The sequence below is a fragment of the Mandrillus leucophaeus genome, unplaced genomic scaffold (genome assembly GCF_000951045.1).
Source record: "Mandrillus leucophaeus isolate KB7577 unplaced genomic scaffold, Mleu.le_1.0 Scaffold1481, whole genome shotgun sequence".
In the NCBI taxonomy this organism is placed as follows: domain Eukaryota; kingdom Metazoa; phylum Chordata; class Mammalia; order Primates; family Cercopithecidae; genus Mandrillus; species Mandrillus leucophaeus.
Window position 1 is genome coordinate 278,866 of NW_012101456.1, and position 26,962 is coordinate 305,827.

Consider the following 26,962-nt stretch of genomic DNA (forward strand, 5'->3'; position numbering starts at 1 on the left):
CACTGGATAACCTGTAAAATAATCAGGTTATTGATTTCTGTGGAGGGCTTAAATTTGTAACCTAGAATAGATACCTTTTTGCTGCAAATTAAGAGTAACACCTTCACAATCATGTAAGCAATTTATCTACATATGTTAGAAGACATAGATTTGCCTGGATAGAGAAGAGCCCAGTGAAGGAATGCCAAATTATAAAAAATCAATAGGAAAAACTAGACACATAGGCAACCCTGAAACGAACAGCATGTAAGACCAGATAGAACCAATCAGTAACAGGTGATGACATGACTGTTAGTATTTGGAGGGAAGAAGACACTGGCACATTACATGCAACCAAAAAATATAATGAAGATATTATGATCATAATGATGGAGAAAATTAGCTTCAGAAATAGAATTATGAATTGCAGTCAATTGGGGATTGATGATAAAAAAGGATCACTCATTAAAAGTTTTTATCCAATCATAGCTGTGTTTATAGTGTAGTTTGGACACTGAAAGAGGAAAAACAAACCTCAAGAGGGCTAGTATCCATTCCACAAAATGGAAGATATAAGGTTAAACATGGGCAGTTAAGAAAGCATTGTCCTCATAACACATATTCTAAGGGATTTGAAAGGGAGCCACCATATGATGCTAATCAGAGGGTAAGTTTCTCAATGGCCGTCTAGTGTCTGCCTTCTACAGTGTTGGGGATGACTAGTTAACCAAGGTGCTGCCATGAAAACTGACCAAGTGGACAGAGTCCTAGATTCACAAAGGGGCTGAGAATCTTCCATTTTCGTCCAGTGTTGGAGCAATAGGGTCATAGGAAATATCTGGTATATACTATTTGCTGTCAAAGAAAAACATTGTGTACAAAATTTATAATATAAACATTCTTTTTAAAATTCACATACTTTATATTTTTTAGTTGTTTTAGGCTTACAGAAAAATTAAGCAGAAAGTACTCAAAATACATCCCTATGTATGAAATTAAGAAGAAAGTATTGAAAACATGTCCCCATATACTCTCTCACCCCATTTCCTCTATTATTAACATCTTGCATTAATTAGTGTGGTACATGTATTACAATTTATAAGCCAATATTGGTACATTATTACTAATTAAAGGCCATAGTTTACATTAGGGTTTACTATTTGCATTGTACATTCTATGTGGACACTCTTGCTTAAGAATGCTAAGTTTTTAATGTAAATTAACAAAATATTCTGTAAGAGTCTATTCTAGTAATAAAAATACCTATAAAATACCTTGCTAACCTCTTTAATATTCTAACGAAAAACTGGGAAATTGTTTCAATAAAAGAAAATTGGGGAAATTTTTATTATAGAAATAAATACCTATTCTCTTGATGAGAAAAATCTTTAAATGAGGAGTTAGGGGAGTAAATGAATTCAACACATATAAAGGGCACAGTAGTGGCTGGCACAAAGTAAATGCTCAATAAATGCAGGCAATTGTTATCATTGTAGTCAATATTTCTCATACGTTGCAGAACTTATATGAGGAGGTAATATAATATCCATGACAAGCTGAATAAAAGATTGAGTAAGCTACTTCACAAACCACTGTAACAGAGGTTCCAGGAAAAATCCAGTAAAATGAGAACAAATTCATATAGGTGTTGAAATCATGCTTACATTTTTAGAGGAAACACATGCAACCCCAGGGCAAATAGTCAAGAATTAGATGAAAATAAAGATTGTAGGAACCTATATAATCTAGCAGCAATGACCTTCAAGATTACAATTATTCATCAATGCTAAGGCAATGATGTCATCATTCATGTTCATGATTCTGTTGATAATGTAGCTTGCCTTTTGGAAACTTTCTTTACAGCTACCTCTCATGCAGTGGGAATTAGTAAGTATGGGTGAAATAGAGCAATAAAGCATCGCAGAGCTGTAGTTAAGATTGACTTCTATTCCTTTTTATTGGGGCCATTTCATTTTAATGACATTAGAGTATAATTGCTAAATCAGGCTGAACACCTACCATACTGGAAGCGCTAAAATCCTTAGACCAGAACACTGGACATTTCTCACTGTGATGGTTCTAAGTGCCTAACAGTATTCTACCAATTATCTTCTATATGATTCACATACAACATTTGACCCAGATATGTACACAGACACAGCCATATAAATCTTGTGGATATGAATTATACAATTAATTGATTTGGTTTAGTTTCATTGATGCCTGGATAATATGGATAAAATGCTGGTTAAAATTATCTTCATTCCTATAGTCTGTCTGTACTAAATCCTAAGTAAGGTATTAAATCTCTCTACCAGGTTGGGAGTGCAGGATAGCAAATTTTAGTGTGCCTAGGAATTACCTAAGGCTCTTGTTAATATGCAGATAAAGATTCAGGAGCTCTGGGGTGAGGCTTGAAACTGCATTTCTAACAGGCTCCTGGTGCCACTGATGCTGTTGGTCCGAGGGCGCAATTTAAATTGCAAGAGTAAGTTTAGCTTACAAGCTCTGGAGTCAGTCACACTTTGGAAAAGTTGCCTAAGCAATTTGAGCCTCAGCTTTCTCACTTACAAAAAGGGCACAATAAGAATTACCTATCTCTACTGTTTATTGTGAAGATTAAGTGAGATAATGAATGCCGAATGGTCAGTTTAAGGCCAAGCACACCAAAAAAATGCACCTAAAGAGCTAGCTCTTGTTGTCACTTTTGTTATTTCTACTATCTCTTTGTCAGTGAAAGGATATGCATTTTATAAATCTTTTTATGAATTCATCGATTCATTTGACAATTAAAAGTTATTGATTAAAAGCAAAGAAATGATAACTAAGAGGCTAAACCTAGTAGGGAACATACAAAAGGATGGAAAGTAATAGTACGTGAGGCCCAAATTGTGATATATTTGACAATCAAAGCCAGAATGAACTTATGGCTGAAGCCAGAAATTTGATAGTTGCCCATGATGGCTTTAATTGCGCTAAATCTGATCCAAAGCCACATTCTGTCAGTTCCATCATTCAAACAGCTCTCAGATCCAACCAAGTAGCATCCAGGTTCAAACTTTCATAACCTCCTAATTGTTATATTGCTTCCTGCCTTGGCTACCTTATATCCATTTTCATTGTCTAGTCAGAACAACTGTTAAAAGTGTGTATCCCCTGTGTAGCACCCTACAACCTACAGAGTAGGATGCAGGCTATAGGATGTTAAACAGAAGATACGTGCTTTTGAAAGTCGAAACTGTAGAACACAGGTCTTAAGTACTGAGCTGTCACCGCCCTCCACTCCATCTTTATCTCTTACTCCCTCCTACCCATACTCTGGCCTCCTTGAACAACAGGCAACACTGAGGCTCTGCCTTGCTGCTGCCCTCCCACGTGCCTTCCCTCTGCCTGGATACCTTCTCCCGTATCTTTGCCTGGTTCCCTCTTTTTGAAATAAACTTAAGGTCTCAGATGAGGAGTCATTTCCCCAGACCCTAAGTGTGGTCTCACAGTCCTACCCTGGCACAGCGCTTATTGACTTATCACTTGATCAATAGGAGAATAGGCAAAGTATGGAATATTCACATATTTGTATATTATCAACCTAAAGTGGATGAACTACAGCTAAAACTATAACATGGATGAATCTTATAAAAATCGTAAGTGGGGAAAAATGAAAATGGCTTAGCCACACAGAATATAACACTATTTTCATAAAGCTCTAAACCATATCAAAAAAAATGTAATAAAATTCAGAATCAGATTTACCACTTTGGGTGGAAAGGAAAAGAGAATAGAGAGGAGCAAACAATTATGTTTGACAGTTTGAGTAATATTGTAGTTTATAGTTTGCTGAAAGATTCATGAATTTTCATTTTTAAGTTACTCTGCAAGGCCCAGGAAAGGTGTAATAAAGGCCATATGGCATAGCTCCTTAAACTTACCTCTCTTCAACTGTTTAAGAAAAGTAAATAAGATGCCAATATCAAGCTTTCACCATCCCCAAAGCTCCATCCTTTCCCAAAGCACCAGCACCAGCCAGACACACATAGATGCAAACCAGAGTTCACACAATTGCCATTGATAAGAAAAATGCAGCCACGGAAGAGATTCCCTCAGCAGAGATGTTGCTGCAATTACAGCTAATATGGCCACACCTCCACATTCTCTGCATCACTGGTGGTAAAAAGATCAACTGAAGTGATCAACTTAAATAAAACTTTCCCGTAGTTCCCCATTCCAGCTGATCTGAGGTCAGGTTTCCGTGAATACCCTTTGCTTTGGTACCATAAAAACTTAGTGAGTCATGCTCTCTATCTCCCTTTCTTTTAGGTTTATGTGTTTTCTCACACAAATTTTATACTCAAACAAAGAACATTATAAAATAGTGCTAAATAGACCACTTAAGTCAAAAGGGGAGGAATTCACTCTATACTCCTTCTGGAATGTCAGGATGTCTAATGGAAGAGGCCAGTGAGTTAGCCCTTTTATGGTTGACTTGATACTCTGGCATGTTTCATTTTTGTAGCCATAGGTTTCACATCAGGTTCCAAGCCCTATTTTCTTACAAACTTTTAATATTTTTTTTAAATTTTTTTTTTTTTTTTTTTTTTTTTTTTAAGAGAAGGGGGGTTTTACCATGTTGCCCTGGCTGGTCTCTAACTCCTGGGCTCAAGTGATCCACCTGCCTCAGCCTCACGAAGTGCTGGGATTACAGGCGTGAATCATGCAATCTCTTACCTTGATATCTCTGAAGATATTTGATAGTCCCTTCTTATGGTAGATTATTTGCAAAGATGGTAACTGTGATGGAATAAATGCTTGTGTTACCCCAAAATTATTATACTGAAATCCTAACACCCAAGCTGATTTTATTAGGAGGTAGGGCCTCTGGGAAGTAATTAGGTTATACGCCCGTGTGAATGAGATTAGTGCCCTTATAAAAAGGATGCCAGAGAACTCTCTCATCTTCTTTCCACCATGCGAAGATACGCTAGAAGTTGTTCATCTGCAGTTGTGAAAAGTGCCCTCACCAGAACCTTACCATACCAGCACCCTGATCTAAGGCTTCTAGACTCCAGAGCTGTGAGAAAAAAATATCTATTGTTTATAGGACACCAGTCTATGGTAGTTTGTTATAGCAGCCTGAATTAAGACAGCTACAATCATCCTTCCCCTCCCTGTATGCCTACCCTTTTGCAATGTGACATTATTACACTTCCCAGCAAGAGGTGGAGCCTATTTCCCTATGTATTGAACCTCAACTGCCCTTGTAATAACTTGACCAATACAAGGTAGTGAGAGCAATGTTGTCTGGCTTCTGCGACTGGACCTCAAGAGGCCTTGCATTTCTGTCCCCACTCTCTTGGAATGCTGACTTGTGAGCACCATATGAAGAAGCCACTGGGGAATGAGAAGCTACATGAATTAAAGATGAACAATCCCACCTGTGCCCCCCAGAACAATCAGCCAATAGTCAGGACCAATCACCAGATAGGTGAGTGGGCCCATCTTAGACCATCCATCCCAGTCAAGGAACTGGATGACTGTGGTCACATGGGTGACCTCAGATGAGAACCACAGAACTGCCCAGCTGAGCCCAACCTAAATTGTTGAGCCACAGAATTGTGAGCTAATAAAACAATTGTCGTCTTAAGCCCATTAAGTTTTGGGGGTAGTTTGTGACATAGAAATAGACAACTGATGTACTCCCCTGATTTTGTTTTTACCTTTTATCTGAATGGAATTGATGTGTGTGATCATGTGTGTGTAGAAGCAGAGTCACATTTACGGTAACTTGGTTGGAACAAAGTCCATCAGATTTTGGTCAAATCAAGAAAAGAAAATGACTATGTCTGAGGGTACTGAAGAATAAAGGTGAGCTGAGTAATTCCAAGACTTGAATATTTCATTTAAAAGGAATCTCATATTTGGAATCCTTAGGATAGGTTGTTTCATAATAAGACTTCTCAGATAAATTCTCCTTCAGAATAGAGTCTTCTTCAATTATTCTTACACATTTTTCTTATGTTATTAGGCATTTTTCTTTTTTACCACAACAATCTTACATATCATTTTTCAACACTTCCTAATTTGGAGTTAGTATTTGTTCCCCTTTTTTTATTCCCTCGGGACTTGCTTCATTTTTTTCTCTCTCCTGTACTGTTATTCTTATTGCAACATCTCCAAGATTGTGATAGGCGGCTGGATTGGTGAATGATGCACGGGCTCACACAGCTCTGACGGCTTCACCTCTTTCACCTCTAAACTACATCTCTGATGATCTCCACAGTCCTCTCCATTCTACCTTTTGTTTCTTTTTCCGAAAACTTCACCCTCCTCTCTGCTGCCAGAAATGCAGCCCACACATGCTGTGATATGCATATGAGAAACCACACTGCTATGCAGCTTGGGTTGTATTTGACAGATTAGAGATTATTTTGTCTTATTTGGCTCTGTCGGGGCAGCAGTATATTTATTTTTCCCTTTGACACCAGTGGCCGCTATTACTGTGCCCATTCAGAATCCAGAGAGTAAATGAATGCACAGAGGAAGCATGGGGCCTTCCAGCCTAAGTCAACACAGCCTCCCTAAGCTCCGCTGTTTTGCAGCTGGCTGAAAACGGAATCACAGAGAGCAGCAGCCCAGACGTAGGCTCCAGGGGCAGTGAAGAAGACATGGTTCAGAGAGAAGGGAAGGGAGAGGCGAGAAACAAGAAGAAGATGAAGACAGCTGGGAAAAGAGAATGAAAATACAGCGACTCTGCAGCTGATTAGAACTGACCAGGAATACTGGCGACATCACTCTTGGCACTTTTTCCTCTCTGCTGCTGCCTGCCAACCCGAGTTGTTCTTATTAAAACACACAGACAAAAACAACAGAAGAATCAGAGTTTCCCAGAAATGGAAGTAAGCAACATAATCAGAGTTTTATAAATCTACTAAATAGCTCCTTTCACTCGTTGTCTCTCTTATTTTCTTCTTAATATAATGGATACATGCAAGAGAATATATAGAAGATATACAGTTATAAGTTGTAATAGTATTTTGAATACCTAGAAACACACCCCAGCCCACAAGCCAGAACATTATCAATCACTTCCCTTTATTTGTTTCTTTTCATTCCATTCTTTTGCCTCTCCCCCGGAAATAATCATACTGCTGAATTTTGTTTTAATTCCCTTACTTACTACATACATGCCTATATACCTTCACACCTCCAGACATGCTTGCATGCTTAAACAGAATGGTTTAATCTTGGTCATCTGTGAACATTTTGAAAAGATACCATATCATATGTGATATTACAGGACTTGATTTGTTTATTTTACATTGTCTTTAAAATTTATCCATGTCATCATAGATAACTTTATTTCACTGTTTTTCACTACTGTGTAATATTACATCAATTTATCTACCTATTCTGTTAATAGAATCTGAGTGTTTCCCAGTTTCTGCTATTGTGAATAGTGTTGCTACAAATATCCTTATACATGTCTCCTCGTGCTCATATGTAAGTGGGTCCCTAAGAAAAATACTTAGAAATAGAGTTATAAGGTATACAAATATAAATGAATTATATAAGAATATATTTATAAATGTAACTATATAAAGAAATAGAATTATAAGGTATACAAATATAAATGAATTATATAAGAATACATTTATAAATGTAAATATATAAAGAAATAAAGTTATAAGGTATACAAATATAAATGAATTATATAAGAATATATTTATAAATGTAAATATATATACTCATAAATATATGCATTGGAGTAAATTTATATGACACAGTAAAGAACTACAGTAATAACAGACAAGGTACTCCTGAAGAAGAAGATCCTCTCTGTCTGATCCTATAAGACATACAGACTTATTATGAAGTTAAAATAATTGAAAGTATGGTATTGGTGCAGGGATAGATTACAAACCAATAAAATAAAATTAAAAGTCTAGAAACAGATATCACAATATATTATAGAAGGTGTTGTAGATCCTGAGAAAAGGCACGGCTACACAATAAGTGGTATTAGTGTAATTCGTTATCTATTGGAGGAAAAATAATTAATTGGATGTTAACTTTGTGTCGTATACAAAAATCAGTTCCAGGAAATGAATTCACTGTAAAGGGCACAACTTTAAAACACTTTAGAAGAGAATATCTTTCTGATTTTGAGGTAGGGGAGCACTTATTAACAAAATACAAAAATTCCAATCACACAGGAAAATATTTATAAATTTGACTACATTAAAAATCAAGAACTTCTGTTCACTAAAAGACATCATGTATGGACCAGGCACGGTGGCTCATGCCTGTAATCCCAGAACTTTGGGAGGCCGAGGTGGGTGGATCACCTGAGGTCAGGAGTTCGAGACTAGCCTGGCCAATATGGTGAAACCCTGTGTCCACTAAAAGTACGAAATCAGCTGAGTGTGGTGGTGCATGCCTGTAAGTCCCAGCTACTTGGGAAACTGAGGCAGAAGAATTGCTTGAACCTGGGTGGTGGAGGTTGCAGTGAGCCGAGATCACACCATTGCACTCCAGCCTGGGTGACAGAGTGAGACTCCGTCAAAAAAAAAAAAAAAAAAGACATCATCTCTGATGATGCATACTTCATACATGTATGAAGTATGCTTATACATGTATGAAGTATAAGAGACCAACTAAGAAAAAAAATTTGCAAAATAAATGAGTGTAGATTGTTATGAAGAACATATAAAGAACTCTGGCAAATTAATGAAAAGATGACAAAACAACTCAATAGAAAAATGGACAAAAAGCTTGAAAAGGTATCATGCAAAAATGTAAACAACTTTATTAACAATCAAGGAAATACAAAAGAAGATACAACAAAATGTGATTTCATACTTTCTAGAATGGCAAAAATTAAGAGGGAAAATTGATACCAGTACTTCGGAAAACAATTTGGCATATTTAAAAAAATAAATTTATTTCTTGACCCTAAAACTCAGCACATCCACTATTAGGTATAGGACTATAGGATGGCCACCAAGTCTGGAAACACAGATAGGCACATAATAAGTAGTTTATTGTTATTACCTCACAGTACATGGCAAAATCATAGCATGCCTATATCCATACTTTATGGCCACCCTGAGTGCATCCTAGAGAAGCCTTTAGTTCTAGCTAAACAAGAAGATATGTAAAATTCTCACTGTCCTGACTTTCTCTTTGCCCAGGCTCTTGAAAAACATACTAGTTCTGTGCTTTTGTGGATTGTAGCTTCCTAGAGAATCTGATCAAATGGTGGAATCAATGCAGACTGTCTCCCATGAAAAATTCTCTGCTTCCCTGAAATCCTTCCCTGAAATTTCAGGGTCTCTTCCCTGGGTTAGAAACCCTGCTCTAAATCATTCTCTTTCCAGGGTTAGAGCTTAAGGAAAGCACTGAGGTACAGATTGGCCTCCATCTATGAAGGACACATCCTCAGGTTTGGGTTCTAGACCAGTAAATGTGTCCCGTCATCCAGGTTTAGAAGTCAGCATTTCCGGGCTACTGAGACTCACCATATCTCTCCTAGTTAAGAACAGGTTCCAGAACCTGTTCCAAGGGCACTTAGGTCTCAAGATCCCCAGTTGAGCACGCACAATGGTACACAAGAGGGCAGAGGGAGAGCATCCACACAGCCCCCTCACTCCTATGCCTCACGGACAGATTGGGAGAGGTGCCAGGTACAGTCCTATGGTGTGTATATTCAAGAAGCCCAATAAGAAATCAATACTTCTCAAGAATGTGTATATGAATAATATAAACAACCTCATAATATTTATAAATCCATGTTTTCCTGAGTGAGTTACCGAGTCCAGCATTCTAGCTGATATGGTTTGGCTGTGTCCCTACTCAAAATCTCATGTTGAATAGTAATCTGAATTATAATCCCCATATGTTGGGGGAGGGACCTTGTGGGAGGTGATTAGATCATGGGGGTGGTACCCTATGCTATTCTCATGATAGTGAGTGAGTTCTCATGAGATCTAATAGTTTTATAAGGTGCTCTTCCCTGCTTTTCTCTCATTCTCTTTCTTGCCCAGCTGTGAAGAGGTGCTTTCTGCCATGGTTGTAAGTTTCCTGAGGCCTCCCCAGCCATGTGGAACTGTGAGTCAATTAAACCTCTTTTCTTTACAAATTACCCAGTCTCAGGTATTTCTTCACCGGAGCATGAGAATGGACTAATACATTAAGCAAGTAAAATGGATTCATACCATCCCTCCAACCACCTTCAGTAAGAAAAGACAGGTTTGATTTCCTGTTTGCAATTATATTCACAGACAATTCTGAAATATTTAGATTTTTCATAATTTCTAGCCATAATGATAAAGGTAAGAATCTGAAATTATTGAGGTCTTGGTTTGTCAGACAGATATAATTACTGACATATACTGCCCATTTCATGAAATACTGCAGGACACATGAAATGTCATTTTAGAAGGAGGAGAAGGACAAGGAGATTCTAAGAGCATGTGTTCTAGAGTCAGACTGGCTCTGAATTTACTACCACTTACTGTATAATCTTGGACAAGTCTCAACTGCAGCATCTTCATATGTAAAATGATGATAATAACAGTATTTACCTCATAGGGGTAGTATGAGATAAAATGAGATAATACATGTAAAAAGCATAAGTCACTGTCTGGCACATGGAAAGAAATTTTTTAAATGAGGTATTCTTAAAATTAATTTTCCATTCCTGATCATTTAGATTAATGTCCCTTTCTTCAAATAGTTTTGAAACTGTGGAATTTGTATTAATTCCTCATTAACAGAGAAACTAAGAGAATATAAATTTTGTTGCTCTTAAAAAGAAGCACTTCATAGATACTAATGAGTTCTTAGAACAAATGTATGTGCTGACAGTGAGCTTCAGCTAGGTTGTCATTGTGATATATTGACATGGTGTATATGGTGGAGACAGAGTCAAAGATCAAATACTAGTCCCCCAAGATGGAGGACATGAATACAAATGTATTTCAAACACATGGACTTTTCTTTTTAGAAGGAGATGGATGTAAGATACTACTTCTCAAGTGATAAAGTGGGAGAGGGTACTAGAAAAGGTAGGTGAATTCTTTCAGAGTAATCCATCATTGAAATAAAAAAAGGTTTATTCGACTTTTTTGCCAGAAAGAATATTGTTAAACTTTCCCATGCAATATGAAAAATGGTTTACATCTAATTTCTGAAATGACATGAAATTAATAAAACTTAAAGACCTCGTTCATGCAAATAAACCCAGTGATCTCCATTCCTGTAAAGTATCTGAGTTCAGCTAAAACCAACATTGCTTAGCTACAGAAGATCACAGCCCACTAGTTGAGTTTTATTCATGTTCCAAGTCTCTCTCCATGGCCTTCACATTCTCATACATTTTGGATGCTGGACTTCATGGCCTTTTGTCAGCTGACTCTAGCATTTTCATTCCCACAATCTCTGGCACTGCTATATGAAACCTACTCTCCATCCTGGAACCTTGCACAGTGTTCCCGGCACCCACCAGAACTAACGCACTTAATGGCATGGAAAATCTGACTTCTTTATCCTTCTCCATTAAATGTCTGCCCGGGATCCGGGCAAAAATCATTTGAGAATGATTTCCTCTATGAAATCATTCTCAAAGAGTTTGATCTAACTTCTGAATCCCTCCCCCTGCCCATTTCATGCAAGTCTGAGTATATCTGCATAAACTCAGGCCATCCCTTAAAAATGTGAATTCTTTTTGGATGGACTTCCCAAATAAAAATCTCCCATGTCTATGAGAACTCCTACTGGGATAATGAAGAAATGTGGTATGTTGATGAATGAATATTGATTAATTTATACAATTTCATTTTTTTGGTGCTAATATTCAACAAACAGAAGTAAAGCAGGTTTTAGCATTAAGAATTTGACTCTGGAGCCAAACGATTTAGTTACTAATCCCAGCTCTATTATTTACCACTGTGTTACTCTTTTTTAACCTCAGCTGTTTCATCTGTTAAATGAGGTTAATAAATAGTATCTACTTACTTAATAGGATTATTTTGAGGATTAAATGGGTAAAGTACTTTTTAAAAGGGCATGATACGTATCAAGCACTCCATAAACTGTTGTTGTTCTTATCACCATTTATTTATAAGGAAAATATAGCCAGTCATTTTCTACAGTTTGATTGCATCTCATATAATGGAAGTTACCAAGTTGTGAAAGTGTCAGTTTGATCTGAATTTAAGCATGTGCCCTTTTCTTCAGCAGTTCTGAAATTATATATCAAGACTGGCAGCATAAAAGTAAATTCTTGTTTCTGATTATATGGATCCCAAAACAACTGGACTTGCCAATACTCTTCCCTCATTTTTGCCCATAAGACAAGTGTAAAGTCACCCATTACCTCCTAGGGGTCAAATCCAGTGGTGCCACAATTCCTATCCCATTTGACCTCTCCTGTGTTAGGTTCTGTGGACCCTCCCTTTTCCTCTTCCTTTGACTTCCAGAACACATGCCCTGTTGGTTTTCTTTTGAGTCCAATACTCCTTGGTGCCTTGTGAGTGTCTCTTCTCTTTCTTCAAAATACTGGTGTTCCCTAGATCTCTTTCCTTCTCGCTTCACGTACTTGCCCTGGGTGATGCCATATTCTTCCAAGATTTCACCAAGCTAATGACTCCACATTTACCTTTTCTGCCACTAACTGAGTCCAGGCCCTTATCATTTCCAACCTGGCCCATGTATATTACCTCTTAAATGGTACCCACTTTAAAATTTCTCCTTCACACAGCTACCAAAATGACCTTCTTAAGTAGGAATCTGACTTTTCATCTTCAAGCTAAAACATTTCAATGATTTCCCTTACTTCACTAGACGAGGTTGTAAAATGTTTAAGCTATCTTTCCCTTCTATACTTTAATGACCCACAATAAGAAAGTAACCACAAATTTTACCCAGTTCAAACTAAGAACACCGTTCTAAAATTTTTCTTAGGACTACTCTTTTATTCAAATGACTTTCCATTTTAAGTTGTTGGACAACCAACAATTTAAAATCTTGTCTTAAAATAAATCAAAATAGGTTCTCAACCCCAGTAAATGAAAATCACTTGATCTCTTAAATTGAAATGTTTTAGATAAAGGCAGTTATATACCCCCCACCCCACACACACACACAGAGTATAGTATAGTGTCTGTCTCTTATACACATCTAGATGTGTACACACACACAGAGTATATATTGGTGGTTTCTTAAAAAAAGGATATTGAAAGATCTAAGAAAGAATTTAGATTTTTCATGATAGTGAAAGCATATAATATAAATATAAATAAATGCACTTAAATATACTTAAAACCAGTTGTACCAAAGAAATGAGGTAACAATAAAAACTTACTATTCTACAATTTGGCAGCATTGTCCAAGAGTTTAGAATTTGGATACATTATAAATTTCAAGACTCCATATTATAGAACCACTAAAATATATCTTTACTATTAACCAAGGAACATTTGTTGTGAGTCCACATGTCTCAGAACCCTCTCTCAATGTGTAGAAACAATGCATAGGGATGTATAGGAATTCAAGAGAAATTGCTAAAGGAAGAGACAGTGAAGACCTGCTGGATCAGACGCAGAAGTTCTGAGTTCTGTCTTGACCATCGCCCTGATTCTCAGAAATGGTAAGACTGAGCCAATTATTTAACTATTGAAGATGTCTCATCTTCAGAATGAGAGGCTGTAGTTACATAGATCTCTTAGACCCCTGCAAAGTTTAGAAATGTGAATATTTAGCTATTGCATACTCACAGAACAGAAAAGCCCTCCTAGAACATGCTTTAAGAAGGGTCAAGTACCCTGTGTCTCTCAGGTCACTCACAGTTTAAAGACCACTTGTGTCCAGACTTAATGGGGCTCCCTAATCTATACACTTGCGAACCTCCCTTTTCAGGTGCTAAAATCTTTAATTTTCTCACTGTCTTAAACCATTGTGAATATTTTTATATAACATAGCCTGACTTGTTCTAGTCTCCACTCAACAGAAATTTAGCAGTGCATTCAACACAAAATCCCTCTGCTTACAGGCACAAGTAAAGACACTGCCTGACACCTGGTTGGTCTTCAACTGACACACACTAGAAACTCCATAAGAGAAGGGGTGGAGGCATGAACTGTGTGTATTTTTAGCATCAGTTTCTTGTGTTGGGTTATAACAGCTGTAGACAGTAAAAATCAAGAGTAGAGTTGACTGTATCAGAAAATTGAAGACATCTGCATCATCACAGTCATAGTATCTGGACATTTTTTTTTTCTGCAGTGGAGCTTTAATGTATTGGATGGGATTATCAGAGGCTGGATTGCCTTCACCATTTGGGACCACATTTTGCTTTATGATGAGCTGCAAGCCAGAGTGTATAAAGTGTGACTTAGGGCTCAGTAGCATAATCAAGAAAATATAATGAAAAAGAGTCTGCATTCTACAGGGTGTTAACTGAAAAGCTATCCCAGTATTAAGCAACTCTGTTGATATTTGCACACATCTGTTTCAGACTGCTGTCTTGTAAACTTTCTTTTAGAAAGAAAACCCTTGGCATATAGTTAGTGCAATCCTGCCAAATACAGGTAAGGTCCCTCAATAGAAAACAAAAAAGAATGCAGTGAACATATCAGCATTATTCAAACTAAAAGAAGAATGCAATGCACTTCACATAACTCAAGGCAAGTGATCCACATTCCCTAAGTCAGAAGTCCAGAATTCACAGAGAAAATCCAGCAATCCTCTAGTTTGCTTTGAAGTCTTGTGTTTGTCAGAAGCCTCGGAATTAATCCAGAAAAAAATGTACAAATATGTGACATACTAAGAAAAAAAAGACAATTTTCCCAGCCAGCAAGAATCCCAGAAGTGTTAGATCCCTCACACAGATCACAGACCCCACAGCCACCTGCAACTTGAGCTCCGAATGTCACTTACCCTATGACGATGCAGGAGATGGCAGTTCCCAAGAAGGCATATGTTAAAATAGATCCTAAGTTTTGAAAAAAGTGTCTCTGGGGAGGAAAAAAAACACTTAATAGAGTACATCAGAATTTTTTCTTAGTACAATAGAAAATAAAAATAAATGTATGCAGTTCACAGATCCCTCACTGTTTAGGCAAATTTTGGTTTTGGAGCCTCATTCCTGGCCTTATTGTGCTAATAGGGACTTAACTGATTTTCATTGCAAAGGACTGGGGGGAAAAGGCAAGAAACAAAAAAAAAAAAAAAACAAAAAAAAAAAAAAAAAAAAAACCACTGGAAGATGAGTAGGTAGGGATGAGAGAGGCATTTCCCAGAACTGGCTGGACCTGACAGGGAAGGAAGGAACTGGGCAATGTCTATGCCAGAATCGGGGCAATAATGGAAGACACAGTTTTCATGAAGTTTCGTTGTAAATGCAACTCATTTAGCATTAAAACAAACAAACAAACAAAACTATTCTAAGAGTTTTAAGTTGCCTTTTGATTTTACTGGATCTCTGACTTCTCTTATGTCTTCTAAATGTGATGAAAATAAACTTTAAAAATCTACAACAGCCTGCTCATGCCTGTAATTACAGCAATTTGGGAGGCTGAAGGAAGGAAGATCATTTGAGTACAGAAGGTCGAAGCTGCTTTGAGCCATAATTGTGCCTGGGCAAAAGAGGGAGACCGTGTCTCCAAAACAAAACAAAACAAAATAAATCCCCCAACTTACAGCAATTCACTTTATTTTAACGAGTGAGCCACAAAATGATGCTTAGTATTGGGACTGGCAATAAGGAAGGGTGACCTGAACAAATCCAGCCTTCTACATTTTTTCAACTGCTTGCTTAGGGAAAACTCCATTCCAAGTTTTTGAGTGGGATCTGAGGAGCCAGACTGAGAGCAAGAGGGAGCCTGGAGTACACACAAGAAAATCAGGTCTGTAGTGAACAAGCTGCCTGGTTGCTGAAAATGACTGGTCAAGGGGAGGAAAGCCCCAGGAATCTCCTAGAGTGGGAACTGAGCAGCAGAAGAGCAGTCACATCACCTCTGCCTCTCAAAAACCATGTAGGCTGGGGCCTCGCTCTGTGGCTCAGGGGATGCCAGTACTTAAACTATTATGAGAATTACTAATGTACAAAATGTGCATAGTCAGGCTGTGCCCAAGTATTGTTAGACAAGTGCATAGAAACTGCAAAACTGGACTTTCCTCTCTATGAGCATCAACAGTATTCTTGCGTTTTCACTTGAAAGGATAAACCCAATGTTAATTAATAACCAAAGTCTTTGGTTACAATCATCCAGAATAATGCTGTCCAATAGAAATATAATGCAAGCCACATATATAAAAATTTTTAAATTTTCTAGTAGCTACATTAAAATGTTTTTAAAAGATGAAATATGTTTTGATAATGTTTTGTTTAATCCAATCAATCCAAAATACTAACATTTCTACATGAAATCAATATAAAACATTATGGAAATATCTACATTCTTTTAATAAATACAAAGTCTTTAAAATCCAGTGTGTATTTTACACTTAAAGAACATCTCGATTCAGATGAGTTGCATTTCAAGAGCTAAATAGTTACATGTGGCTAATGGCCTATATTCAACAGAGTAGGTTTAGAAGAAGTCTAGAATTCTAAGCATGTCAGGTTTGAATCTGCATCAGAAATCTAAGATAATGATACTCTGAGCAAAAAGAGAAGCCCATAAAAATAACAGTTTCTCATTAGTGCTGGTAAAATTCTCTACTTAATGATAAAAGAAGAAAACGATCACTATATATTTACCTTCTTTAGACTATATCCTGCATGAAATATAATTGGTGGCAGCAAAACGTTGAAGAAGATTTCTGGATCAAATGTCATCTGCCAGAAAGGAAAAAAAAGGATAGTTAGAATGATGCGCCTTTGGGTCATTAAAAAAATATGTTTCAAAAAACAGTTATAATTACTTTTGCTAAGCCTGTATGAGGCATATTAACTATTTATTTGGCAGAGATGAAGGTAGGAAAAAATGCAAATTTGGAAATTCATAAATATAGTATAACTGTAGCTTCTAAATGTAAAATCTACATACTTCCACACTATAGCTAACAACAACAACAACAACAAAAACTCAGTGAAATCTTGGGAAAAATGTCTTACTGTGATTAATTATCTATTTTCATATTTTACAATATATGTGTGTATGTATGTGTGTACATATATATGTGTAGGCTTCTGATAAGGATTTATTTAAAGTTTTCCCCAAATAAAACATTTTTGGAAATTGGGTCTTCGCTTTCCCTATTTTGTCCCATTCCAAAATTTAAAACATTTTCCAGTCCATGGAAGAACACACTTGAACTTGAAGATGGATTTTTCTAGTATTTGTTTATTGAGTTTTACTTAAATGTTAAAATAAACTTGGCCATAAAGCAAGTATGACTTGGTATGAAGTACAGTGAAATTGTCAGGCCTCTGAGCGCAAGTTAAGCCATCATATCCCCTGTGATCTGCACGTGTATGTCCAGATGACCTGAAGCAAGTGAAGAATCACAAAAGAAGTGAACATGGTCTGTTCCTGCCTTAACTGACGACATTACCTTGTGAAATTCCTTATCCTTGCGCATCCTGGCTCAAAATCTCCCTGACTGAGCACCTTGTGTCCCCCGCCCCTAACCACCAGAGAACAACTTTGACTGTAATTTTCCACTACCTACCCAAATCCTATAAAACGGCCCCATCCCTATCTCCCTTTGCTGACTCTCTTTTCGGACTCAGCCCGCCTGCACCCAGGTGAAATAAACAGCCTTGTGGCTCACACAAAGCCTGTTTGGTGGTCTCTTCACAAGGACGCATGTGAAATTTGGTGCTGTGACTCAGATTGGGGGACCTCCCTTGGGAGATCAATCCCCTGTCCTCCTGCTCTTTGCTCTATGAAAAAGGTCCACCTGCGGCCTCTGGTCCTCAGACTAACCAGCCCAAGGAACATCTCACCAATTTTAAATGGGGTACGCAGCCTTTCTTTACTCTCTTCTCCAACATCTCTCACTATCCCTCAACCTCTTTCTCCTTTCAATCTTGGCGCCACACTTCAATCTCTCCCTTCTCTTAATTTCAGTTCCTTTCCTTTTCTGGTAGAGACAAAGGAGACACATTTTATGCATGGACCCAAAACTCTGGTGCTGGTCATGGACTTGGGAAGACAGTCTTCCCTTGGGGTTTAATCACTGTGGGGATGCCTGCTTGATTATTCACCCACATTCCATTGATGTCCAATCACTGCAGGGATGCCTGCCTTGGTCATTCACCCACACTCCCTTGGTGGCAAGTCAATTGCGGGGACACCTGCTTTGGCTGCTCACCCACATAGCAGCCCAGTGCTGTTCCCCACCCCCTTCTCCGTGTCTCTACCCTTCTCTTTAAACTTGCCTCTTTCACTATAGGAAACCCTCCACCCTCCATTCCTCCTTCTTCTCCCTTAGCCTGTGTTCTCAAGAACTTAAAACCTCTTCAACTCTTGCCTCATCTAAAATCTAAGCATCTTATTTTCTTCTGCAACACCGCTTGACCCCAATACAAACTCGACAGTTGTTCCAAGCAGCCAGAAAATGGTACTTTCAATTTTTCCATCCTACAAGATCTAGACAATTCTTGTCGTAAAATGGGCAAACAGTCTGTGGTGCCCGACGTCCAGGCATTCTTTTACATATCGGTCCCTCCCTAGTCTCTGTTCCCAACGTAACTCATCCCAAATCTTGCTCCTTTCCCTCCTGCCTGTCCCCTCAGTCCCAACCCCAAGTGTTGCTGTGTCTTTCCAACATTCCTTTTCTACAGACCCATCTGACCTCTCCCCTCCTCCCCAGGCTGCTCCTCGCCAGGCGAAGCCAGGTCCCAATTCTTCCTCAGCCTCCACTTCTCCACCCTATAATCCTTTTATCACCTCCCGTCCTCACACCTGCTCCAGCTTACAGTTTCGCTTTGCCACTAGCCCTCTCCCACCTGCCCAGCAATTTCCTCTTAAAAAGGTGACTGGAGTTAAAGGCATAGTCAAGGTTAATGCTCCTTTTTCTTTATCTGACCTCTCCCAAATCAGTTAGCATTTAGACTCTTTTTCATCAAATATAAAAACTCAGCCCAGTCCATGGCCTGTTAGGCAACAACCCTTAGACACTTTACTGCCCTAGGCCTACAGGGGCCAGAAGGCCGTCTTATTCTCAATATGTATTTTTATTACCCAGTCCTCTACCAACATTAAATAAAGCTCCAAAAATTAAATTCCGGCCCTGGAACCCCACAATAGGACTTAATTAACCTCACCTTCAAGGTGTACACTAGTAGAGTAAAGGCAGCCAAGTAGCAATGTATTTCTGAGTTTGCAATTCCTTACCTCCACTGTGAGACAAACCCCAGCCACATCTGCAGCACACAAGAACTCCAAATGCCTTAACCGCAGCTGCCAGAGGTTCCTCCAGAACCTCCTCCCCTAGGAGCTTGCTACAAGTGCCAGAAATCTGGCTACTGGGCCAAGGAATGCCAGCAGCCTGGGATTCCTCCTAAGCTGTGTCCCATCTGTGTGGGACCCCACTGGAAATCGGACTGTTCAACTCACCTGGCATCCACTCCCAGAGCCCCTGGAACTCTGGCCCAAGACTCTCTGGCTGACTTCTTCCCAGATCTTCTTGGCTCAGCGGCTGAAGATTGACGCTGCCCAATCACCTCGGAAGCCCCCTAGACCATCATGGATGCCGAGCTTTGGGTAACTCTCACAGTGGAGGGTAAGTTTGTCCCCTTCTTAATCAATACAGAGGCTACCCACTCCACATTACCTTCTTTTCAAGGGCCTGTTTCCTTTGCCTTTGTAACTTGTGGGTATTGACGGCCAGGCTTCTAAATCTCTTAAAACTCCCCAACTCTGGTGCCAACTTAGACAATACTCTTTTAAGCACTCCTTTTTAGTTATCCCCACCTGCCCAGCTCCCTTATTAGGTTGAGACATCTTAACTAAATTATCTGCTTCCCTGACTATTCCTGGGCTACAGCCACACCTCATTGCTGCCTTTTCCCCAGTTCAAAGCCTCCTTCGCATCCTCTGCTTGTATCTCCTCACCTTAATCCACAGGTATGGAACACTTCTACTCCCTCCTTGGTGATCAATTATGCACCCCTTATCATCCCATTAAAGCCTAATCACCCTTACCCTGCTCAACACCAATATCCCATCCCACAGCATGCTTTAAAAGCAGTAAAGCCTGTTATCACTGGCCTGTTATAGCATGGCCTTTTAAAGCCTATAAAGTCTCCTTACGATTTCCCCATTTTACCTGTCCAAAAAGTGGACAAGTCTTACAAGTTAGTTCAGGATCTGAACCTTATCAACCAAATTATTTTACTTATCTACCCTGTGGTGACAAACCCATATACTCTTTTGTCCTCAATACCTTCCTCCACAACTCACTATTCCACTCTTGATCTTAAAGATGCTTTTTTCACTATTCCCCTGCACCCCTCATCCCAGCCTCTCTTTGCTTTTACCTGGACTGACCCTGACACTCATCAGTTCCAGCAGCTCACCTGGGCTGTGCTGCCGCAAGGCTTCAGGGACAGCCCTCATTACTTCAGCCAAGCTCTTTCTCATGATTTACTTTCTTTCCACCACTCTGCTTCTCACCTTATTCAATATATTGATGACCTTCTACTTTGTAGCCCCTCCTTTGAATCTTCCCAGTGAGACACCCTCCTGCTCCTTCAACATTTATTCTCCAAAGGATATCAGGTATCCCCCCGAAAGCTCAAATTTCTTCTCCATCTGTTACCTACCTTGGCGTAATTCTTCATAAAAACACATGTGTTCTCACTGCCGATCGTGTCTGACTGATCTCTCAAACCCCAATCCCTACAAAACAATGACTCCTTTCCTTCTTAGCCATGGTTGGATACTTTTGCCTTTCAATACCTGGTTTTGCCGTCCTAACAAAACCATTATATAAACTCACAAAAGGAAACCTAGCTGACCCCATAGATCCTAAATCCTTTCCCTACTCCTTTTACCAGTCCTTGAAGACAGCTTTAGAGACTGCTCCCACACTAGCTCTCCCTAACTCATCCCAACCCTTTTCATTACACACAGCCAAAGTGCAGGACTGTGCAGCCAGAATTCTTACACAACGACTGGGACTGCACCCTGAAGCCTTTTTGTCCAAACAATTTGACCTTCCTGTTTTAGGTTGGCCATTATATCTCCGTGCAGCGGCTGCCACTGCCCTAATATTTTTAGAGGCCCTCAAAAATCACAAACTATGCTCAACCCACTCTCTACAGTTCTAATAACTTCCAAAATCTATTTTCTTCCTCACACCTGACACATATACTTTCTGCTCACTGGCTCCTTCATCTGTACTCACTCTTTGTTGAGTGTCCCACAATTACCATTGTTCCTGGCCTGGACTTCAATCTGGCCTCCCACATTATTCTGGATACCATGCCTGACCCCCATGACTGTATCTGTCTGATCTACCTGACATTCACCCCATTTCTCCATATTTCCTTCTTTCTTGTTCCTCACCCTGATCACATTTGACTTATTGATGCATCTCCACCAGGCATCATTGCCACTCGCCAGCAAAGGCAGGCTATGCTATAGTATCTTCCATATCTATCATTGAGGCTACCGCTCTGCCCCGCACCACTAACTCTCAGCAAGCCGAACTCATTGCCTTAACTTGGGCCCTCACTCTTGCAAAGGGACTATGCATCAATATTTATACTGACTCTAAATATGCCTTCCATATCCTGCACCACCGTGTTGTTATATATGTTGAAAGAGGTTTCCTCACTACACAAGCGTCCTCCATCATTAATGCCTTTTTAATAAAAACTCTTCTCGAGGCTGCTTTACTTCCAAAGGAAGCTGGAGTCATTCACTGCAAGGGCCATCAAAAAGGCATCAGATCCCATTGCTCTAGGCAACGCTTATGCTGATAAGGTTGCTAAAGATGCAGCTAGCATTCCAACTTCTGTCCCTCACAGCCAGTTTTTCTCCTTCTCATCAATCATTCCCACCTACATCCCCACTGAAACTTCCACCTATCAGTCTCTTCCCACACAGGGCAAATGGTTCTTAGACCAAGGAAAGTATCTCCTTCCAGCCTCACAGGCCCATTCTATTCTGTCATCACTCCATAACCTCTTCTATGTAGGTTACAAGCTGCTAGCCCACCTCTTAGAACCTCTCATTTCCTTTCCATTGTGGAAATCTATCCTCAAGGAAATCACTTCTCAGTGTTCCATCTACTACCCCTCAGGGATTGTTCAGGACCCCTCCCTTCCCTACACATCAAGCTCGGGGATTTGCCCCTGTCCAGGACTGCAAATTGACTTTGCTCACATGCCCCGAGTCAGGAAACTAAAATACCTCTTAGTCTGGGTAGACACTTTCACTGGATGGGTAGAGGCCTTTCCCACAGGGTCTGAGAAGGCCACCACAGTCATTTCTTCCCTTCTGTCAGGCATAATTCCTCGGTTTGGCCTTCCCACCTCTATACAGTCCAATAATGGACCAGCCTTTACTAGTCAAATCACCCAAGCAGTTTCTCAGGCTCTTGGTATTCAGTGGAACCTTTATATCCCTTACCGTCCTCAATCTTCAGGAAAGGTAGAACGGACTAATGGTCTTTTAAAGACACACCTCACCAAGCTCAGCCTCCAACTTAAAAAGGAATGGACAGTACTTTTACCTCTTGCCCATCTCAGAATTAGACCCTGTCCTTCAGATGCTACAGGGTACAGTCCATTTGAACTTTTATATGGACGCACTTTCTTGCTCGGCCCCAACCTCATCCCAGACACCAGCCCTCTAGGCAACTATCTTCCAGTCCCCCAGCAGGCTAGACAGGAAATTCACCAGGCTGCTAATCTTCTCTTGCCTACTCCAGATTCCCAGCCATATGAAGACAGCCTAGCTGGATGATCAGTTCTTGTTAAGAATCTGACCCCTCAAACTCTACAACCTCAATGGACTGGACCCTACTTAGTCATCTATAGTACCCCAACTGCCATCTGCCTGCAGGATCCTCCCCGCTGGGTTCACCATTCCAGAATAAAACTGTATCCGTCAACCAGCCAGCCTAATCTCTCCTCTTCCTCCTGGAAGTCACAAGTACTCTCCCCTACTTCCCTTAAACTCACTCGCATTTCTGAAGAACAGTAATAACCCTTATGAGCCTAATACATCCCTTTATTCTATTAGATCTGTTCATCCTTACCCTACTTTTTGCAACAGGGCTTTATGTAGTCACCTCTACTACTTGGACTGAGCCCCAAAAACTAGTCATCTCTACTGTCTTCTGTCTAGTCATACTCCTATTCACCCTTCTCAACTACTCATAAATGCCCTACTATTGCTTATACTGCCGGTTTACACTATTTCTCCCAGGCATCACAGCTGTTATCTCCTGGTGCTGTCCCCAAACCACCACTCTTAACTCCCTCTTAGAGTGGACAGATGATCTTTGCTGGCAGGGCACCCTCCAATACTTTCACCCTGATGAAATTCTATTATTTACTTTTATACTCACTCTTGTTCTCATTCCCATCCTTATGCCACCCTCTACAACTCCCCAGCTATCTTCACCACACTGTCAACCTTACCCACTCTCTCCTAGCCATTTCTAATCCCTCCTTAGTGAACAATTGCTGGCTTTGCATTTCCCTTTCTTCCAGCGCCTACACAGCTGTCCCTGCCTTACATACAGACTGGGCAACATCTCCGGTCTCACTACACCTCCGAGCTTCCTTTAACAGCCCTCACCTTTACCTTCCTGAAGAACTCATTTACTTTCTAGATAGGTCCAGCAAGACCTCCCTAGACATTTCACATCAGCAAGCTGCCGCCCTCCTCCACCCTTACTTAAAAAGCTTTTCTCCTTATATCAACTCTACTCCCCCCATATTTGGACCCCTCACAACACAAACTACTATTCCTGTGGCCATTCCTTTATGTACCTCTTGGCAAAGACCCACTGGAATTCCCCTGGGTAATGTTTCACCTTCTCGATGTTCCTTCACTCTTCATCTCCAAAGCCCAACTACACACATCACTGAAACAATTGGAGCCTTCCAGCTCCGTATTACAGATAAGCCTTCTATCAATACTGGCAAACTTAAAAACATAAGCAGTAATTATTGCTTAGGAAGACACCCTGTATTTCACTCTGTCCTTGGGTACCTGCCCCTTGAATGTCAGACTCTCCTCCCAGGCCCTCTTCTTGTTTACTTATACTCAGCCCCGTAAATAACAGTGAAAGGTTGCTCGTAGATACTCAACGTTTTCTTATACAACCATGAAAACTGAACCTCCCCCTGTACGCAGTTACCCCATCAGTCCCCATTACAACCTCTGACGGCTGCCGCCCTAGCTGGATCCCTAGGAGTCTGGGTCCAAGACACCCTTTCAGCACTCCTCATCTTTTTACTTTGCATTTCCAGTTTTGCCTTGCACAAGGTCTCTTCTTCCTCTGTGGATCCTCTACCTACATGTGTCTACCTGCTGCTAATTGGACAGGCACATGCACATTAGTTTTCCTTACTCCCAAAATTCAGTTTGCAGACGGAACTGAAGAGCTCCCTGTTCCCCTCATGACACCGACATGACAAAAAAGTTATTCCAGTAATTCCCTTGCTTGTCGGTTTAGGACTTTCTGCCTCCACTACTGCTCTCAATACTGGAATAGCAGGCATTTCAACCTCTGTCACGACCTTCCGTAGCCTGTCTAATGACTTCTCTGCTAGCATCACAGACATATCACAAACTATCAGTCCTCCAGGCCCAAGTTGACTCTTTAGCTGCAGTTGTCCTTCAAAACCACCAAAGCCTTGACTTACTCACTGCTAAAAGGGAAGACTCTGTAAGTTTTTAATTGCAGAGTGTTGTTTTTACCTAAATCAATCTGGCCTGGTATATGACAACAAAAAAAAACTCAAGGACAGAGCCCAAAAACTCACCAACCAAGCAAATAATTATGCTGAATCCCCTTGGGCACTCTCGAATTGGATGTCCCGGGTCCTCCCAATTCTTAGTCCTTTAATACCTATTTTTCTCTTTCTTTTATTAGGACCTTGTATCTTCCCTTTAGTTTCTCAATTCATCCAAAACCATATCCAGGCCATCATCAATCATTGTATACGACAATTGCTCCTACTAACAAACCCACAATATCACCCCTTGCCACAAAATCCTCCTTCAATTTGACCTTTCCTACTCTAGGTTCCCACGCTGCCCCTAATCCCGCTCCAAGCAGCCCTGAGAAACATCACTCCATGCCACCCCCCAAAAAAATTTTTACTGTCCCAACACTTCAATACTGTTTTATGTTATTTTTCCTATTAATATAAGAAGGCAGGACTGTCAGGCCTCTGAGCCCAAGCTAAGCCATCATATCCCCTGTGACCTGCACGTATATACATCCAGATGGCCCCAAGTAAGGGAAGAATCACAAAAGAAGTGAAAATGGCTGCTTCCTGCATTAACTGATGATATTCCACCACAAAAGAAGTGAAAATGGCCTGTTCCTGTCTTAACTGATGACATTACCTTGTGAAATTCCTCATCCTGGCTCAAAAGCTCCCCCACTGAGCACCTTGTGTCTTCCGCCCCTACTCGCCAGAGAACAACCCCCTTTGACTGTAATTTTCCACTACCTACCCAAATCCTATAAAACAGCCCCATCCCTATCTCCCTTTGCTGACTCTCTTTTCGGACTCAGCCCGTCTGCACCCAGGTGATTAAAAAGCTTTATTGAGCACACAAAGCCTGTTTGATGGTCTCTTCACAGGGACGCGAGTGAAAGAAATGATGTGGAAATTCGTGAATCCAATATCTATCTGCTCTTTGCTGGGAAATCTGAAAATAAAAACTCACTTGATCTCTAAAACTTTCCTGGACTTATTCTCTTATTTCCCTACTTCTCTTTATCCTGTATTTTTTTCCCTCCCTCTTCCCACATCCCCTAACCCCTACCCCCCACCCGCACACACAGGCATTCATTATTTTACCACTAAGGGCTTCTTACCATTAGACTCCTCATCAAAATCAAATGTATGGGTTTCACAACTCTAATTCACAATTTTCTTCCCCCTTTAAGCCTGAATTCTTACTCATCTCTCAATCTGCTTCTCAAAAGTTACTTCCCTGTGATATCTGCCTGATTTGCCATTCCAAACCAGCCACTCTCTGTTCTGTGCTTTTTCAGCAATTTGGCCCCTCTTTTGTGGCATCTGTGTTTCATCGCATACTTTGATGATTATTGGTTTGTATTTGACTGTTTCTCCATTAAATTGGGATCGTATCAAGGATCACAGTGATGCCTTAGTCTGCATTGCCTTCTCCTCTGCCAGTGCCTAGCACAATGCTCAGTATATATTTGCTCAACTGGAAAAAAAAAAAAACAACTTATTTTTGAGAGTCAAATGTATTAAAACAGAATGAATTATACCCACATCACAGATAAGGATTTTTAAATTAAAAATTTTAAAAAGCCAAAGGACAAATTTTGCATATTTTCACTCATTTCTGTAGCTAAAAGTTGAAACAATGGAAGTCATGGAGAGAAAGAGTAAGTAGAATGATGGTTACCAGAGGCTGGGAAGGGTATTATGGGGTGGGGGTGGGGGGCAAGTGGGGATTATGAATGGGTACAAAACAGTTACATAGAACGAATAAGATCTAGTATTTGAGAGCACAACAAGGTACTTACAGTCAACAACAACTTACTGTACATTTAAAAATAACTAAAAGAGTATGATTGGAACGTGTATAGCACAAAGAAATAATAAATGCTTGAGGAGATGGATATCTTCACCGCTGAAAATTTTAAAAGCCTCTCTTGGCTTCACGTTTTACCCTGGGCCTGGTGGGGTATTGTCAGAGCCTCCCTTCACCCTTCCTCATACTGGCTCTCTGAGGAAGTGAAATTTGAACTGAGATCCAAAGGCAGAAAAGTGACAAAAACAGGAGATGAGTGGAGGAAAGAGGAT

The 26,962-nt window shown here is 39.9% G+C and overlaps 1 protein-coding gene across 1 annotated transcript in view; it reads right to left on the reverse strand.

The window, feature by feature from the left end:
- LOC105535611 (sodium/hydrogen exchanger 9) overlaps positions 1 to 26,962 on the reverse strand; it is a gene marked incomplete at its 3' end in the record, with an annotated part of 317,019 nt that overhangs the window by 241,607 nt on the left and 48,450 nt on the right. The window contains exons 3-4 of the mRNA XM_011974743.1: positions 16,736 to 16,813; positions 14,911 to 14,987 (exon numbers count right to left, since the gene is read on the reverse strand). Coding sequence (XP_011830133.1) covers positions 14,911 to 14,987; positions 16,736 to 16,813 — 155 coding nt within the window. The remainder of the gene's footprint in view (positions 1 to 14,910; positions 14,988 to 16,735; positions 16,814 to 26,962) is intronic.